At 36.7% G+C, this 18470-nt stretch overlaps 1 protein-coding gene and 1 non-coding gene across 2 annotated transcripts; both read right to left on the reverse strand.

The window, feature by feature from the left end:
- Positions 1-761: 761 nt before the first annotated feature.
- Positions 762-10034, reverse strand: LOC148580108 (uncharacterized). Its single transcript, XM_088491643.1, has 2 exons — positions 9250-10034; positions 762-975 (listed from the first exon to the last, which is right to left on the reverse strand). Exons 1-2 carry the CDS (start codon positions 10032-10034, stop codon positions 762-764), a joined length of 999 nt encoding a protein of 332 aa, XP_088347769.1.
- A 4518-nt stretch (positions 10035-14552) lies between these two features.
- Positions 14553-14659, reverse strand: LOC148580109 (small nucleolar RNA R71). Its single transcript, XR_015895678.1, has one exon. It is a non-coding gene; the product is annotated as a small nucleolar RNA R71 (small nucleolar RNA).
- Positions 14660-18470: the final 3811 nt, after the last annotated feature.

Here is an 18470-nt window from a genome sequence, read left to right on the forward strand (position 1 = left end):
AATCGAGTGTATATTTCTTCTTTTCACTACCCTTGAGTCTCTGAGGGAATGGTGCTTTTGGCACATAGGGTTCCAGCACTTCCTTCTCTTTTGGTTTCTTCCCTTGTACAGGTTCAGTTCCTTGTTCTTTCTCCTCCAAGTTTTTCTGGGACTTTCTTTGGCTATGTTCTGTTAGCTTGCTAGTGTCTTCCTCCAGAATTTCTTCATTTGTAAGAGTGATTGCCTTGCATTCTTCTCACTTTACATTCTTTGTTTCTCCTCTTGGATTCTTCTCAGTGTCATTTGGGAAGCTATCAGTGGGCTTAGGAATTTGCTGAGACAAATATCCTACTTGAGATTCAAGTCTCTTGATGGTGTCTCCCTGGTTCTTTATACTGAATCTTACTTCCTCCTTGAATGTCTTATTCTCTTGAACTTCCTTACAAAGATTTTCGAGCATAGCCTTAATCCTGGAGATTCTATCATTATGTGGTGATGGTGGGTTGGAATTGGGTTGTTGAGAATTGTTTTTTGGTGCTTGATATGGAGGCTGGGAGTAAGTATTTTATGAGGTTTGGTATGATCTTTGATTAGGTTGTTGATAGGTTGAATTATTGCAGTGGTTGGAGTTGTGAGGTCTTTGGTCTTGGCTCTGGTTTTGTTGGTTTCCCCACCCAATATTTGGGTAGTTCTTCCAACCAGGGTTGTAGGTTTTGGAGTATGGGTCATAGGGTTGACTCGATGAATTTCCAATGTAATTAGCCTGCTCCCAATCTCCTCCTTCATCTGCATTGAACTCCTCTTGGGCTGTTGGTGGTTGAGTATTGATTGCTGCGGTTCTTCTCCATCTGCTTGATGAGGTCAGCCAATTGCTTAGCAATCATCTTGTTCTGAGCCATAATTGCATCCATGTTGTTTAGCTCCATCACTCCTCTATTGTTGCTTCTTTCAGAGGCATAGAAATATTCATTATTAGCCACTGTTTCAATGACATCATGAAAAACCCCACTTTTGTGGTTTATCTTGTGCTTAATTTGGGGGATTTTATCACCTTTTCTCACATTTATTCAATAAAATAGCATGGTTTTGCACTTCTCCCTTGATTTATGCTTAAATGTAAAAACATGCTTTTTAGACCCTAAAATTGGTAATTTTAATTCACTTTAATTCCATTCGATGGCTTAATATGTTTGTTAAGTGATTTCAGGTTCATAAGACAAGTATTAGATGGAAGAAGTAAGGAAAAAAGCATGCAAAGTGGGAGAACTCATGAACAAAATGAAGGAACCGTAAAGCTGTCAAGCCTGACCTCTTCGTACTCAAATGACCATAACATGAGCTACAGAGGTCCAAATGAGGCGGTTCTTATTGCGTTGGAAAGCTAACATCTGGGGCTTCAAAATGATATAAAATTTGGCATATGTTGCTTCGCGTACAGGGGCGCGCACGCGCCATGTACGCGTGTGCACCGATGCTGCTCGTGGCCCACTAAAGTGAAATCGCCCCCAGCAATTTTTGAAGCATTTTGGGCCCAATCCAACTCATTTCTGATGCTATTGAATCCAAGGATTAGGGGGGAATAAACCAAGTAGTCATAGTTTAGTTTTTATCATGTTTTAGGGTAGAATTCTAGAGAGAAAGGCTCTCTCCTCTCTTTAGATTTAGGATAAAAATTAGGATGAAATTAGGTTAATCTCTCTCAAACTTCTCTTTCAATTCTTGTTTTGATTTCAATTCTCTTTACATTTTAGTGTTCTATTATCTTAATCTTCTTAGTTTCTCTTGTTAATTTCTTATTTTGCTCTCTTTTATGTTTATTAACACTTGTTGATTTCTATTTTCTTTCAATACAAATTTATGTTTCCATGTTCTTTTATGTTGATCTTAGTTGCTATTATTGATTTCTTACATTTTATGATGTTTACTTTTCTTGCACTCTAGGTGTTTGTTAAAATGTTTCTTCTAGTTTTTGAGTAGTTTTCTTGACTCTTGGCCTAGGCTAAGGGAATTGAGTAACCTTGAGTCATTGGGTCTCAATGATTTGGTGATTTGAGAACCCTTGGTGATCAATTTAATACTCATTGACACCAACCCACTACTAATCTAACTAGTAGGTAGGTTGGGACTTATGGGTTGATGTGATTAAAGCTATTTGACGTACTTCAAGTCTAGGAGTAGATATTACGTACTTAAAACTTTTGGAAGTAGACTTAATGAGCTTGGTTCCTCATAATTGTCAATATATGGTTGTAGACAAGGATGGTGATCTCAATTACCTATGTCTAGCCAAGAGTTTTTTTTCCTTTATTTTATTAGTTATTGTCCATTTACTTTTCTTACCATTTAATTTCTTGCAAAAATATAAAACCAACCCCCTTACCCCTTTATAGCCAATAAGCATACACTTCATTGCAATTCCTTGTGAGACAACCCGGAGTCTAAATACTTTGGTTAATTCTTATTGGGGTTTGTACTTGTGACAAAACCAAATTTAATTTGATGTGAGAGTTGTTTGTTGGTTTGTAGCTATGCTTACAACGAAGTTGTTATTTCTATACGAGAAATTCCTAACCAACACGATTCTTGCAATCAAATTAATGGCGCCGTTACTGGGGAGTTGCAATGGTGTTATATTATTGGCTATTATGAATATTGTGAATATGTTTGCTTTTTGCTTATTTGTTAGTTTTTGTTAACTTTAGGACTTTCTTGCTTATTTTTGTTAGCTTTTATTTTTATTTTCTATTATGAATTCTCATCCCTTTGGCTATGAGTTTGGCTCAAATTATGTTGTAGGGAATGGAAGCTACATTGAGGATGTGCATCAAGAATGTAACAATCAAAGATGGGAGGATCCTCAAGGGATTGATCAACCTTCTTGGCAACAACAACCTCCGGATTCTTATGGGTATAATCCTAATCCTAATGCATATCAATCTAATGGATGTGGTGACCCTTATTGTGATTGTCAACAACCACCACCATATGCCTATGAACCACCTCCTCAACATAATTTTGAAGCACCTTACTCACAGCCCCTTTTCACCAAACACCTCCATATGACCCCAACCCATATCCACCATACCAACCACCTTGTGAACCATATGAACCATATGAAGAACCACCCCAATTCCACCACCAATACCCTCAAGAGCCACCACCTCCATACTATTACCAAGATGAATCACCTTCCATGTATGATAACTTTCAACCACATAATAAATTTCCCTCTCCACCACAACCCTCCATGGAAAAACACGCATACCCATCCATCCAAGAGCCAATGGATCGTCTCAATGAAGCAATGGATCAGCTTCAAGCAATAATCCGTCAAAAGGAGCAAGAGGAAGCCCAAAAGAGGAGGAATGAAGCTATTGAGGCTAACCTTGCCAAAATTAAAGCCAACTTGGACTCGTGGAACTCATGCAACAAGCAAAGCATCTCCATGGATGAATGTGAGAAATCAACCGATGAAAGGAGCATGAAGGAGATTTTAGAATCTCAACATGAGGACAAGGAGATGGGGTATGTCTTGCAACAAGTGGAGGAGGAAGAGATTGTTGAAAAAGAAGAAGTGGTTGAAGAGTTAGAGGAAGTTGAACAAGAGGTGGATTTTAAACTTGAGAGCACTTCCACATTAAGTGACATTGTTGATGATTTTGTGGAAGTTGTTGAACCTTCTTCCAATGAGCTTGGATTTGGTGTTGAGGAGGATAATGCGCAACCTCCTAAGCATATAATGAATGATGAAGAATTGGAAGAAGGTGAGCAAATAACAAATCTTCCTCTTGGAGATGAGCCCACACTAACACATGATCCATTGGTATTTGAAGAATCTTGTCCTCTTAAAATTGAGGTGGATGTTGAGATAAGTTCCACATTACCTCCAAGTTGTGATATGAAGAATGGAGAAGAGCTAGAAGAGGTTGGTGAGGAAGTAATTTGACATGAAGAGCCTTGTCATGAGGTGGAGGTGGAAGAAGCTTGCCAAGAGGTGGAGGTATTCAAAGAAGAGCACAAGGGAATGGAACTTACAAGACCATTGGAGACGTCCCTTCCTAAGTCACCATCCAACACAACATTCAAGTGGGTAAAATTCTTATCTCTGATATTTACTTTCCCACTTGAATATGGTTTGATTGAAAATGATGGGCAACTTAGAGCTCTTTGTGGGGTTAACAACAAAAGGAAATTGAGTAGTGGATGGAAATTCCAATCAAGGTTCCTTATGGTTGGAAGCTTAAAGTCTAAGTGCAATGGTTGGTATAGTCCTCAACTAAAGGGGTCTAGGAAGATGCTTTGGTGTTTACTTGAGAATTCGGATCACTCCTCACCCAATTGGAATTGTGATGATCAACTTGAAGATGGGTGTAGAAACAAGATTTGGGATCCGAAATATATGAAGACCAATTTTGGAAGCCCTTAGCTTGTGTGGAACTTCATCAAAGCTTGGTGCCATTGATCTTGAATTTTGGAGCTTACTTGAAGTCCTAGCATTGGTGGAAGTTTCAAGATGAGTTCAAGCATAAGCCACCATGACAAGGAGCCTTCCAAATGTCCAACTTAAGGACTTAAACTAAAAGTTCTAGGTGGGAGACACCCCACCATGGTAAACTCTTTCCACTCTCTTTTAGATTTGGTTAAAAAGTGATTTGAGTTGCCATTATAGGTAGTTTTCTTCTTTTCTATACTCTTATACATTTTGTTTTGATGATAGGTTGTAGTAGTGTGTTTTGATTAGTTTAGATTATTGTTAAAGTAGGTTGGTTGAAGTACAAGTTTTGTTTGTTTTTGTTATTGAAAATTTTTCAAAAACTTAAATATTTTTGTTAAATTTGATTTTTCATTGTTTTAGAATGCTTGTAGGTTAGGAGAGTGTTAAATTCTGCTTCTATGTTTCTTAAAAAAAGAAAATGGGCATCCGCACGCAAGCACGGTGTGCGCGCGCGCACCGGTGGTGCATCTCACACTCCTGGTACAAAAACCCGAGAGTTGTGCCCGCTTTATGCCTACTTTGTACCAGGCGATCTGCACATAAGCACGCATGGTGCGTGCGCGCCGATTGTCCCTGCCACATCCGCGCGTAAGCACGCATGGCGTGCGCCCGCGGATTGTCTGTGTTGCATCCGCGCCTGAGCACGCATGGCGTGCGCACAGAGATTGTACCTGCTGCATTCGTGCCTAAGCACGCATGGCGCATATGCACGGATTTGCACCTTGTTTTTCTCCTTTCTCCTTTCTCCTTCTCTCTTCTTTTCTTCTTCTTTCTTTCTACTTTTTTTTTCTTTTTCTTCTTCTTCCTCTCTTGAAAATTTTTTTCTTTTTAAAAAATAAATAAATAATAATAATAAAAAAATAATAATTTTTTTTTTCTTTTCTTCTATTTTCTTTTATTGCGTTTTCTTGTTTTCATTCATTGCATTTTAATTTTATTTTTGTAACTTGTTTTCCCTTTTATTTTCTAAGTTTCTTATTTTAATATTGGTGTTGAATTCTTTTACTCAATTGTTGAGAATTTCTTGGTTAATCTTGGTGCTTTGTGACTTGTTTGGCATTAATTGTAATATTTGCTATACACACAAGATTAGTGCTTTAGTCCTTCCTGACTCATGACCCCTTGTTTTTATACCTCATCATCAGTGAGTTAGGATGGGACCAAATGCTCTCATGCTTATCACTGATCTTGTTTGTGTCAATTATTGATTAAACTTGATGCAATATGCTCTTCATGTCATGTAACCATGCTTTGACTTTACTCTTGCATCAAGTATTAGTTGATATGCCCTTTTCCTATATTTCTCTCTCACTTACGTGCGTAGCTAACATGTAGTGAGAACCTTACTCTTATTTAGCATTAGCCCCCGCCTATGTTCTAATTGCTTTCATATCTTTGTTGCAGGCTTAATTTTCTTTCTTTTTCTCTCCTTTGAGGTTGGCCACTAAGAAGGAAAGGAATGAGAAAGCTTTTAAATGGGGCAACAAACAAGTCCTTCCGCACAACCTTTTGAAGGAGCTCATCAATTGAAGCTACCCATCCACCTTGTTCTTCTTTGCATGCACCGAGGACTGTGCAAATTTCTAAGTGTGGGGAGGTCGTCTAACCGACCTCCATGGGTAACAACTTCCTTTTTCAACACCAATTCTTAATTTTTGTCTTTGTTAGTTAGTTGTTGCATTGCATGATAGGCTGCATGATAGTTAGAATTTGTACATATTTTTCATCACTTCTTTTTATGTTAGAACTACTTGGTTAGGGTGATGATTTCTTTTCTAAGAAAACTGTTTTAGGGTACCCTACCAATTTTGAAAAATATTTTTTTTCTCTTGTTGAACTTGCTTGAAGAATGTATTTTGGAACATGGTTTTTGAGCTAAGGACACAAGCATGTGAGTTTTGAGCCTAATGGTGTGGTTACATCATATAACCACTTATTTTCATTCTTGTGTGCATTATTCTTTTTCTATTATTGTAATCTTTGATTTGTTTGATTCTTTATGTCCATTATTCCATGTATACATGCATTTATATTATTGAGGCCATCATTTCGTTTAGCTCACTTACCCAAATAGCCTACCTTTCATCAACCATTGTTAGCCAATTTTGAGCCTATTGAATCCCTTTTGTTCTTAATTATAGCACATCACTACCCCTAAGTGAAAAATAATAAATGTCCTTAATTTGGATCTTTGATTAGCTTAGGCTAGTGAGAGTGTGTATCATTTGGGTAATGGGAAACTTGGAACATTGGTTGAGGTAAAAGTGTAATTTTTATTTTTGTTAAAAATATTAGGAATTGGGTACATATTCATACACCATATGTAAAACCATATGCATTGATATGTTTGTATATATTTCTCAAAAAAAAAATATAGAAAAAAAAATATATATATAAAGAAAAAAATAAAGAAAAAGAAAAAGAAAAATAAATAGAAAAAGAATACAATAAAAAGGGGACAAAAATGCCCCAAAGTAAAGTTCAATAAAAATCAATGCATATGGAATGTTAATTAAAGAGAATGCATGAGTATGTGAAAAAAGTGGGAATCATGAGTAGCTAGGTTGTGTATTAGAATTGTATAGGTTATTACATGTGTTAGGTGAGAGCTTAGGCTAATCAAGATACAAATTTCAAGCTCACTTGACCATATGCATCCCTACCTTTACCCTATCCACATTACAACCTATGAACAAGACCTCATGATGAGTGTATGCATGCATTGAATAATTGTTGATTGTTAGATGAAAAATAAATCATGGAAAGCATGATTAGAAGAGAATTGAGTGATCGACCCTATACACTAGAGCGACTAGAGCGGATACACATCCGGTGAGGGTTCAATGCTCAATTCCTTGTACCCGGCTTTCATGAGCTTTCTTCTCGCAAGTCTATTTGAACTTCATTTTTATATTTGAATTGGTAGAGCTTGTGAGTCGTCATATGACCTTTGCCCTACTTGCTTATGTATGTTCTTGGAGATTGATTTGCTTTTAACCAAGTAGGTAGAAGCATTTTGCATTTAGTTGTATGCATGTAGATAGGTTTATATAGTTTCTTTGCATTGAATAAATGTTCATAACCCTTTTCTTGTCCTTCTTTATTCTTAGCATGAGGACATGCTTGGTTTAAGTGTGGAGAGATTTGATAAACTCTAATTTTGTGGTTTATCTTGTGCTTAATTTGGGGGATTTTATCACCTTTTCTCACATTTATTCAATGAAATAGCATGGTTTTGCAATTCTCCCTTGATTTGTGCTTAAATGTGAAAACATGCTTTTTAGACCCTAAAATTGGTAATTTTAATTCACTTTAATTCCATTCGATGCCTTAATATGTTTGTTATGTGATTTCAGGTTCATAAGGCAAGTATTTGATGGAAGAAGTGAGGAGAAAAGCATGCAAAGTGGGAGAACTCATGAAGAAATGAAGGAACCGTAAAGCTGTCAAGCCTGACTCTTCGCACTCAAATGACCATAACTTGAGCTACAAAGGTCCAAATGAGGCGGTTCTAATTGCGTTGGAAAGCTAACATCGGGGCTTCAAAATGATGTAAAATTTGCCATATGTTGCTTCGCGTACAGGGGCGTGCACGCGCCATGTACTCTTGCGCGCCGATGTTGCTCGTGGCCCACTAAAGTGAAATCGCCCCCAGCGATTTCTGAAGCATTTTGGGCCCAATCCCACTCATTTCTGATGCTATTGAATCCAAGGATTGGGGGGAATGAACCCAGTAGTCATAGTTTATTTTTTATCATGTTTTAGGGTAGAATTCTAGAGAGAGAGGCTCTCTCCTCTCTCTAGATTTAGGATAGAAATTAGGATGAAATTAGGTTAATCTCTCTCAAACTTCTCTTTCAATTCTTGTTTTGATTTCAATTCTCTTTACATTTTAGTGTTCTATTATCTTAATCTTCTTAGTTTCTCTTGTTAATTTCTTATTTTGCTCTCTTTTATGTTTATTAACCCTTATTGATTTCTATTTTCTTTCAATACAAATTTATGTTTCCATGTTCTTTTATGTTGATCTTAGTTGCTATTATTGATTTCTTGCTCATGTTGGTGATATGTTCTTTTAATTGTTGCATTTTATGATGTTTACTTTTCTTGCACTCTAGGTGTTTGTTAAAATGTTTCTTCTAGTTTTTGAGTAGTTTTCTTGACTCTTGGCCTAGGCTAAGGGAAATGAGTGACCTTGAGTCATTGGGTCTTAATGATTTGGTGATTTGAGAACCCTTGGTGATCAGTTTGATACTCATTGACACCAACCCACTACTAATCTAATTAGTAGGTAGGTTGGAACTTATGGGTTGATGTGATCAAAGCCATTTGACGTACTTCAAGTCTAGGAGTAGATATTACGTACTTAAGACTTTTGGAAGTAGACTTAATGAGCTTGGTTCCTCATAATTGTCAATATATGGTTTGTAGACAAGGATGGTGATCTCAATTACCTATGTCTAGCCATGAGTTCTTTTCCTTTCATTTTATTAGTTATTGTCCATTTACTTTTCTTACCATTTAATTTCTTACAAAAATATAAAACCAACCCCCTTACCCCTTTATAGCCAATAAGCATACACTTCGTTGCAATTCCTTGTGGGATGACCCAGAGTCTAAATACTTTGGTTAATTCTTATTGGGGTTTGTACTTGTGACGAAACCAAATTTAATTCGATGTGAGAGTTGTTTGTTGGTTTGGAGCTATGCTTACAACGAAGTTCTTATTTCTATACGAGAAATTCCTAACCAACACGATTCTTGCAATCATATCAATAGCCTCTTCAATGGTCTTCTTCTTGTTGAGAGAGCCTCCAGAAGAATGATCTAGATCCTTTTTTGACTCATATGACAGCCCCTCATTGAAGATATGCAGTTGCACCCACTCGTTGAACATATCCGGAGGACACTTCCTTGTCAAGTCTTTATACCTTTCCCATGCTTCATAAAGGGTCTCCCCATCTTGTTGTTTGAATGTTTGGACCTCTACTCTTAGCCTATTGACTCTTTGTGGAGGATAGAACATTGCCAAGAATTTGTTTACCACATCTTTCCAAGTTGTGAGGCTCTCTTTAGGGAATGACTCTAGCCACTTAAATGCCTTGTCCCTGAAAGAGAATGGGAACAAAAGCAATCTATAGGTGTCAGGATGAACACCATTAGACTTCACAGTATCACAAATTCTTAGGAATGTGGTCAAATATTGATTGGGGTCTTCTTGGGCACTTCCTCCAAATGAACAATTGTTTTGGACAAGAGTAATGAGATGTGGCTTCAACTCGAAGTTATTGGCATGAATGGTTAGTTTGAGAATGCTGCTCTCACAATTCCCTTGATTGGGATTCATGTAGGAGCCTAGCACTCTTCTCTCTTGTGGAGCATGATTAGCTACACCTTCTCCAGCATGGTTATGAACCTCTTCCTCCATAGCAATATTTAGATCTTCTTCCAACTCTTCTTCTTCAACTACTCCCTTGCCTTTTGCTTCCCTCCTTAATCTAAGGAAGGTCCTCTCAGGTTCACTATCAAAAGAGGTTGAAGCTCCTTTTCTACCTGTCATACACTCAGCAAACACAGGCAAATAGCAAGTGGAAAATTCACAGTTAATGAAAAAAAAAGTGGTTAGAGCAATTAATCAAACAGTTAGTGGAGTTACTGAATTAGTTGAGCTGGAAAGTAAAAGAACAGAGAAAAGTAACTGAAAGTGCAAAAAAAATAGCTGTAAACAATAAAAGAAAAGAAAAGATTCTCAATCTAGTTATCCTCCAATTTAATCATTGTCAATACATAATTAATCCCTGGCAACGGCGCCATAAACTTGATGCACGAAAACTTGTCTCTCAACAAATTTCCACCGGCAAGTGCACTGGATTGTCGTCAAGTAAAAACTCACAATAGAGTGAGGTCGAATCCCACAAGGATTGATTGTTGATCAACTTTAATTAGAGGAATGTTCTAGTTGAACTGAATCAAATTTGAATCTGGATGTGCAGAAAATTAAATGGCGGGAAAAGTAAATTGCAAGAATATAAATAATTGAAAGTAAATGCGGAATGTAAATGGCAGAAAGTAAATTGCAAGAAAATAAATGGGAATGGGGAGACAAGGCATAAAAGTAAATAACAGAAAGTAAAGAGAATGGGAAGATTAAAGATGGGGAGTTCATTGGGCTCAAGAGATATTGTATTCTCCGGATCAAGTTCATTCTCATCTCTTCCTCAATCCATGCAACTCATTGATCTCTTGGCAATCTTAGGTGATTGAATTCTAATTCTTTGGCAATTCAATCTCTCTAAGCTTGAACAATTGCCTAATTTCTTGATCTAATTGCTCATGGGAAGAGATGAAGTACGATCACTGATTATACCATATGTATTTCCAAATCAAAGTATTGGTAGGATTACATGTCACTATATCTATCCAACCCCGAATCCGGTCCAACATGAGAAAGCATTTCTAGCATGATTTTCTCATCCCTTTTCCAAGGCTCCAAGGAAATCCACGTATGAGTAGCTTCTTTTCCAAGAGAACTACTCAATTGAATGAAGATCGAAAGCTTTCTAGTAAATCAAAGAGAAAGGAAAGAAGAAGATGAATGAAAACTATATTTGATCCATTGAATTACAATAGAGCTCCCTACCCCAATGAAATGGGTTTAGTTGTTTATAGCTCTTAGAATGGAAAGTGAAATGAAAAAGTACATTGAAAGTAAACTAAGAATTGCAGAGAAAGTAAAATTGGGTAGAGTTAGAGTACTCAGTGTGTAAGCCCCCCATCTAACTTAAACTCTAAGCTATTTATACACTTTCTTCATTTGGTCTTCAAGTACTTTGACTGGGCCCTTTTGCCTTTCTTTAAGCTAATTGGGAGTCGCCTTTAGTGACGTTGATGAGGACGTTTAGAAGTTAACGTTCATACTCTTCCTGGGTGCCTTTTGTATTGAGATTGGGTTGACGTTGGAGTTTACGTTGGAGTTCAACGTTTGAGCTCAAACGTTGGGTCAAACTTTGCTAAACAAGGCTGGGACATTGGCCCTGAAGTTTAACCCATCGTTTGACTCAATGCTGGACCTCACGTTGGAGTTCAACATTTGCTCATCCACGCGTATGCGTGACCGACGCGTGCATGCCGATTGTCTAAAAAGAACATCCACGCGAACGCGTCGTTGCACATTTTCCCAATCTCTAAAACTTGAAATTTGCCGAGCATGTTGGACTCAACGTTGGACCTAACGTTGGACCACCAACGTTTTCCTATCCATGCGTACGCGTGACGTACACGTGCACGCCGATTGGCTAAAAAGCATATCCACGCGTATACGTGACCCACGCGTACGCGTCGTTGCACATTTTCCCAATCTCCAAAACTTGAAATTTGTCGAGCACGTTGGAGGTAACGTTGGACCACCAACGTTCCCTCCAACATTGGCACCTCTCTACCCCCAACGTTGGACCCATAGTTGGAGTCCAACTATGGCTCCAACTATGGTCTCTTGAATTGAAGTTTGAGGCATAGTTGGAGTCCAACTTTGCCTCCAACTATGCACCTTTCTCTTGGCCAACATTTGAGGTAGCGTTTGAGGTCCAACTTTGGGCTCAAACGTTGCCTTCTTGCTTATAGTTTGTGGCATAGCTGGAGTCTAACTTTGGCTCCAACCACGCACTTTTCTTGGCCAACGTTTGAGGCAAAGTTGGAGGCCAACTTTGCACCTCTTTTAAGCATGGGCGTTGGACCTAATGTTGGAGCACCAACTTTGGCTCCAACATTGGTCTATTCTTCTTTTCTCAATGTTTGAGGCAACGTTGGTGGGCCAACTTTGGCCACCAATGTTGCTTCCCTTTGATCCATTCCATGGCCCTTTTTTTGTTGCTTGTTTGCTCTACCTTCCTTAGCTTTCTTTTCACCTATCATTGATGCGTGAGCATCTTTCCTATCTTTTCCTAGTGAATTTGTATTTAATTTGTTGAGTTTAATTAAGAATTAATTATCTTTTAGCCACTATAGATGCTACTTTCAGTCTTGTGCAATTTTGTTTATTTTAGGAGCATTCGGATGGATTTGATGTAGCTTCCGCAGAAAAAGAGAAGAAGGCTATATAGGGCAGGAATGGCTTAGAGGATAGAGAGGAAGCTTGCACAGATGGAACGAGCACAAGAATTCAAGGAGATCACCAGCGAGGAGCGACGCGTGCGCGTACCTGACGCGTGCACGTGATTTAGAGATTTACACAGCGACGCGTACGCGTGACATGAGCCATGTGCAGAAAATGCTGATTGTTATAATTAATTCAAATTTAAACTTTATTGATTTTTTTTAAAATAGGAAAAGATATTGTTTTAGTTTGAGAAAATAGATTTTTTAATTTATTATGATTAGATATAAAAGAGAAAAGAAACTTCTCTTTTGGGATTTTTTCCAACATTATTCCACTTTTCATTCCAACTCAGCCCAATTTACAGTTTACCAGAATCCTTATTTTTTTCTCTGAACCATGAGCAACTAAACCTCCATTGTTATGGTTAGGAGCTCTGTCTATTGTATGGATTGATTCTATTATTTTTCTATTTTAATTCATGTATTGATTTATAATTTATGAATTGTTTTCGTTCTTTATCTTATGAATTTGGGTGGAACGGAAGTATGACCCTCTTTCTAATTGAGTTCTTGTATAACTTGGAAAAGTTCTTTACTTGAACAACAGCTTGAAAATATATTCTCCTAAATTTCTAATTATTTGGACTTAACGGTATACGTGACATATAATCCTCTTATATTTGGATAATTAGGATTTTTGTGGCATAATAACTAGAATTAAACTTCACCTCCTAATTGGAATTAATTGACCAAGGAATTGGCGGTTGATGAAAGTTAGAGGAGAATAGAAAGGTCTAAGGAATTAGGGTCTAGTCACATATTATTTGCCATGAATTAAATCTTGCATGATTAAAATAAATTAATAAGAAAAGTCAATCCGGAAAATAGATAACTCTGAAGCCTTAACTACTTCTCAATATTTTATTTCCAACTTATTTACTTGCCTGTCTTATGATATTTTGAATTACTGTTTAATGCTTTTGAGCTCTCAAACACTATTTTCTGCTTGCCTAACTAAGTAAATTAATCAACCATTGTTGCTTAGTCCTTCAATCCTCGTGGGATCGACCCTCACTCACCTGTGATTAACAACTATTAGTTGTTTGATTGCTTAGATTAGGCATTTTAGTTTTAATTTTACTTAAATTTTGCTTTATTATTTTCGAAAAAAAACAATAATATAATTAAATAAATAGCACTAATATTTTTTCTTAATTTCTGAAATTAAGTTTGGTGTCCCCTAGTTATTTTTATTTCAATTTTTCCTGTTTATTTTTCTTGTTATTTTCGAATTTTTCTGTCCTAATTTTAGCTACAAATTTCGAAATTTATCTATTTATTCTATTTAGTATTTTTATTTTAATTGTTTACATAGGTTACCTCACTGGGAATTCTCTGCTCTCTGACGTAGAGAGTTCCATCTTTTCTTGTCTTCTGTCTATTTATGCACAGGAACAGAGATAAGGAACCTCTCTTAGACTTTGATCCTGAACCTGAAAGGACTTTCAGGCGGCGTTTGTAACAAACAAGACTTTACAAGGCTGCAGCATCCACTATGGATCCTAATAATGCTGTTAATGCCAATGTGGCAAATCCAAATGGGGATGAGCAACAAAGGAGAGTGCTTGGCTCTTACTCTGCTCCTACTGTAGATCTTTATGGGAAAAGCATTGTGGTGCCTCCTATAGATGCGAACAACTTTGAGTTGAAGCCACAATTGGTCACCCTGGTGCAACAAAACTGCCAGTATCATGGTCTTCCCCATGAAGACCCAAATCAATTTATTTTTAACTTTCTGGAGATTTGTGATACTGTGAAGACAAATGAAGTGAACCCAGAGGTGTACAAACTCATGCTCTTCCCGTTTGATCTGAGGGATGGAGCAAAGCTATGGCTAGATTCCCAACCCAAGGAGAGTTTGGATACTTGGGACAAGGTTGTTACTGAGTTTCTTACTAATTTTTTCCCACCAAAAAAGCTGACTAAGCTTAGGGTGGAGGTTTAGACCTTCAGGCAGAAGGATGGTGAAACTCTTTATGAAGCTTGGGAGAGGTACAAGATACTGACTAGGCAATGCCCTCCGGACATGTTCTCCAAATGGACCCAACTAGATATCTTTTATGAAGGCTTGGGTGAAATGTCCAAGATGTGCTTAGATAATTTTGCAAGTGGTTCATTGCACAAGAAGAAGACACCGGAGGAGACTATTGAGCTTATTGAATTGGTTGCTAGCAACCAATATTTATACTCATCTAACAGGAATCCTGTGAACTCTGAGGCTCCTCAGAAGAAGGGTGTTATAGAAGTAGAAGCTCTTAATGCTATTCTTGCTCAGAACAAGCTTATGTCTCAGCAAATAAGTCTACTTACTCAACAGATGGATGGCATGCAAGTCTCAGCCATCAACACCCAAAACCCACCTCAAGAGGTCTCCTATGACATGACAGGTAATTTTGTGCAAAATGATAATTATGATTATGCTCAATCCTCTTCTGAACAGGTCAATTACATGGGGAGTGGTCTTAGAAATCCCAACAATGATCCATATTATAAGACATACAATCAGGGGTGGAGAAATCACCCAAATTTTGGGTGGAGGGACCAACCTCACAGAGCTCAGAATTTCAACAATAATTCTCAGGGCGGGTTCTGATGAGCGGATAATTTATACGCTTTTTGGCATTGTTTTTAGTAGAATCTGGTTACTTTTAGGGATGTTTTCATTAGTTTTTATGTTAAATTCACATTTCTGGACTTTACTATGAGTTTGTGTGTTTTTCTGTGATTTCAGATATTTTCTGGCTGAAATTGAGGGACTTGAGCAAAAATCAGATTCAGAGGTAGAAGAAGGATTGCTGATGCTGTTGGATTCTGACCTTCCTGCAGTCAAAGTGGATTTTCTAGAGCTACAAAACTCAAAATGGCGCGCTTCCAATTGCTTTGGAAAGTAGACATCCAGGGATTTCCAGAAATATATAATAGTCTATACTTTGAACGAGTTTAGATGACGTAAAAGGGCGTTAAACGCCAGTTCTATGCTGCTGTCTGGAGTTAAACGCCAGAAACAAGTCAAAAACCAGAGTTGAACGCCAGAAATACGTTACAACCTGGCGTTCAACTCCAGAAAGAGCCTCTGCACGTGTAATATTCAAGCTCAGCCCAAGCACACACCAAATGGGCCCCGGAAGTGGATTTATGCATCAATTACTTACTTTTGTAAACCCTAGTAACTAGTTTAGTATAAATAGGACTTTTTACTATTGTATTTGACATCCTGGATTGTATTTTTGATCCTGTGATCACGTTTTGGGGGCTGGCCATTCGGCCATGCCTAAACCTTTCACTTATGTATTTTTAACGGTAGAGTTTCTGCACTCCATAGATTAAGGTGTGGAGCTCTGCTGTTCCTCAATGATTAATGCAAAGTACTACTGTTTTCTATTCAATTCAACTTATTCCGCTTCTAAGATATTCATTTGCAATTCAACCTGAATGTGATGAACGTGACAATCATCATCATTCCCTATGAACGCGTGCCTGACAACCACTTCCATTCTACCTTAGATTGAATGAGTATCTCTTGGATCTCTTAATCAGAATCTTTGTGGTATAAGCTAGATTAATGGCGGCATTCATGAGAGTCCGGAAAGTCTAAACCTTGTCTGTGGTATTCCGAGTAGGACTCTGGGATTGAATGACTGTGACGAACTTCAAACTCGCGAGTGCTGAGCGTAGTGACAGATGCAAAAGGAGGGTGAATCCTATTCCAGCATGATCGAGAACCTCAGATGATTAGCCGTGCTGTGACAGAGCATTTGGACCATTTTCACAAGAGGATGGGATCCAGCCATTGACAAGGGTGATGCCTCCAGACGATTAGCCATGCAGTGACAGCGCATCGGACCATTTTCCAGAGAGGATCAAAAGTAGCCATTCACAATGGTGATGTCCTTACATAAAGCCAGCCATGGAAAGGAGTAAGATTGATTGGATGAAGACAGCAGGAAAGCAGAGGTTCAGAGGAACGAATGCATCTCTATACGCTTATCTGAAATTCTAACCAATGATTTACATAAGTATTTCTATCCTTATTTTATTATTTAAATTCGAAAACTCCATAACTATTTTATATCCGCCTGACTAAGATTTACAAGGTGACCATAGCTTGCTTCATACCAACAATCTCTGTGGGATCGACCCTTACTCACGTAAGGTTTATTACTTGGACGACCCAGTGCACTTGCTGGTTAGTTGTATCGAAGTTGTGAATGAAAAACAATTTATTAAGATGTGCGTACAGAGTTTTTGGCACCGTTGCCTAAGATCACAATTTCGTGCACCAAGTTTTTGGCACCGTTGCCGGGGATTGTTCGAGTTTGGACAATTGACGGTTCATCCTGTTGCTCAGATTAGGTAATTTTCTTTTTCGTTTTCTTTTCAAAAATTTTTCAAAAATCTTTCAAAAAATTTTTCCTTTGTTTTCGAAAAAAAATTTAAAATAAAAATGTTTTCAAAAATATATTTTTCTTCAGAATTTTTAAGAATGAATTCTAGTGTTTCATGAAGCATGTTGAAGCCTGGCCAGCTGTAAAGCCATGTCTAATTCTTCTGGGTAGGGAATTTTAGGCGTGTCATGTCTGAGTTACATACTAAAGCTTGGCTGGCTATTAAGCCAAGCCTGACCCTTTGATTGGAGCTTTAGACTAAAGAGCATAAGATTCCTGGAATTCATATTAAAAATTTTGGAATCCTTATTTTTTCTTTTTCATATAATTTTCGAAAAAACCAAAAAAAATTTAGAAAATCATAAAAATAAAAAATATTTCATGTTTCTTGTTTGACTCTTGAGTCAAGTTGAAAGTTTGGTGTCAATTGCATGTTCATCTTGCATTTTTCGAAAAATTCATGCATTCATGGTGTTCTTCATGATCTTCAAGTTGTTCTTGGTAAGTCTTCTTGTTTGATCTTGATGTTTTCTTGTTTTGCATCTTTTCTTGTTTTTCATGTGCATTTTTGCATTCATAATGTCTAAACATGAAAGATTTCTAAGTTTGGTGTCTTGCATGTTTTCTTTGCATATAAAAATTTTCAAAAATAAGTTCTTGATGTTCATCTTGACATTCATAGCATTCTTGCATGCATTCATTGTTTTGATCCAAAATTTTCATGCATTGCATCTTTTTCATGTTTTTCTCTTTCATCATCATAAAAATTCAAAAATCAAAAGAATATCTTTCCCTTTTTCTCTCTCAAAATTTCGAAAATTAGATTTGACTTTTTCAAAAATTTTTAAAATCTAGTTGTTTTTATGAGTCAAATCAAACTTTTAATTTAAAAATCTTATCTTTTTCAAAATATTTTTCAAAAATTAAATCTTTTTCATTTTTCTTAGTTATTTTCGAAAATTATAAAAATATTTTTCAAAAATCTTTTTCTTAATTTTATCTCATAATTTTTGAAAATAACATCATCAATTAATGTTTTGATTCAAAAATTTCAAGTTTGTTACTTGCTTGTTAAGAAAGATTCAAACTTTAAGTTCTAGAATCATATCTTGTGATTTCTTGTGAATCAAGTCATTAATTGTGATTTTAAAAATCAAATCTTTTTCAAAACTAATTTCAATCATATCTTTTCAAAAATATCTTTTTATCTTATCTTTTTTAAAATCATATATTTTTAATTATATCTTTTTAAAACATATCTTTTTCAAAAAAAATTGATTTTAAAATATCTTTTCTAACCCCCTATCTTCTTATCTTTTCAAAATTAATTTTCAAATTTGTTTCAACTAACTAACTAACTTTTTGTTTGTTTCTTATCTTTTTCAAAACTACCTAACTAACTCCCTCTCTCTCTAATTTTCGAAAATATCTTCCCTCTTTTTCAAAATTTCTTTTTA

Source organism: Arachis ipaensis, chromosome B10 (assembly GCF_059453495.1).
Source record: "Arachis ipaensis isolate K30076 ecotype BB chromosome B10, ASM5945349v1, whole genome shotgun sequence".
NCBI lineage: Eukaryota > Viridiplantae > Streptophyta > Magnoliopsida > Fabales > Fabaceae > Arachis > Arachis ipaensis.

Excerpts from the sequence above, each read along its gene's own strand:
- LOC148580108 (XM_088491643.1), bottom strand. The coding sequence starts at position 10,034 with ATGACAGGTAGAAAAGGAGCTTCAACCTCTTTTGATAGTGAACCTGAG. Across the intron at positions 976-9,249 it reads AAGACCATTGAAGAGGCTAT|TGATGTCATTGAAACAGTGG; the intron begins TGATATGATTGC and ends TGGGGTTTTTCA.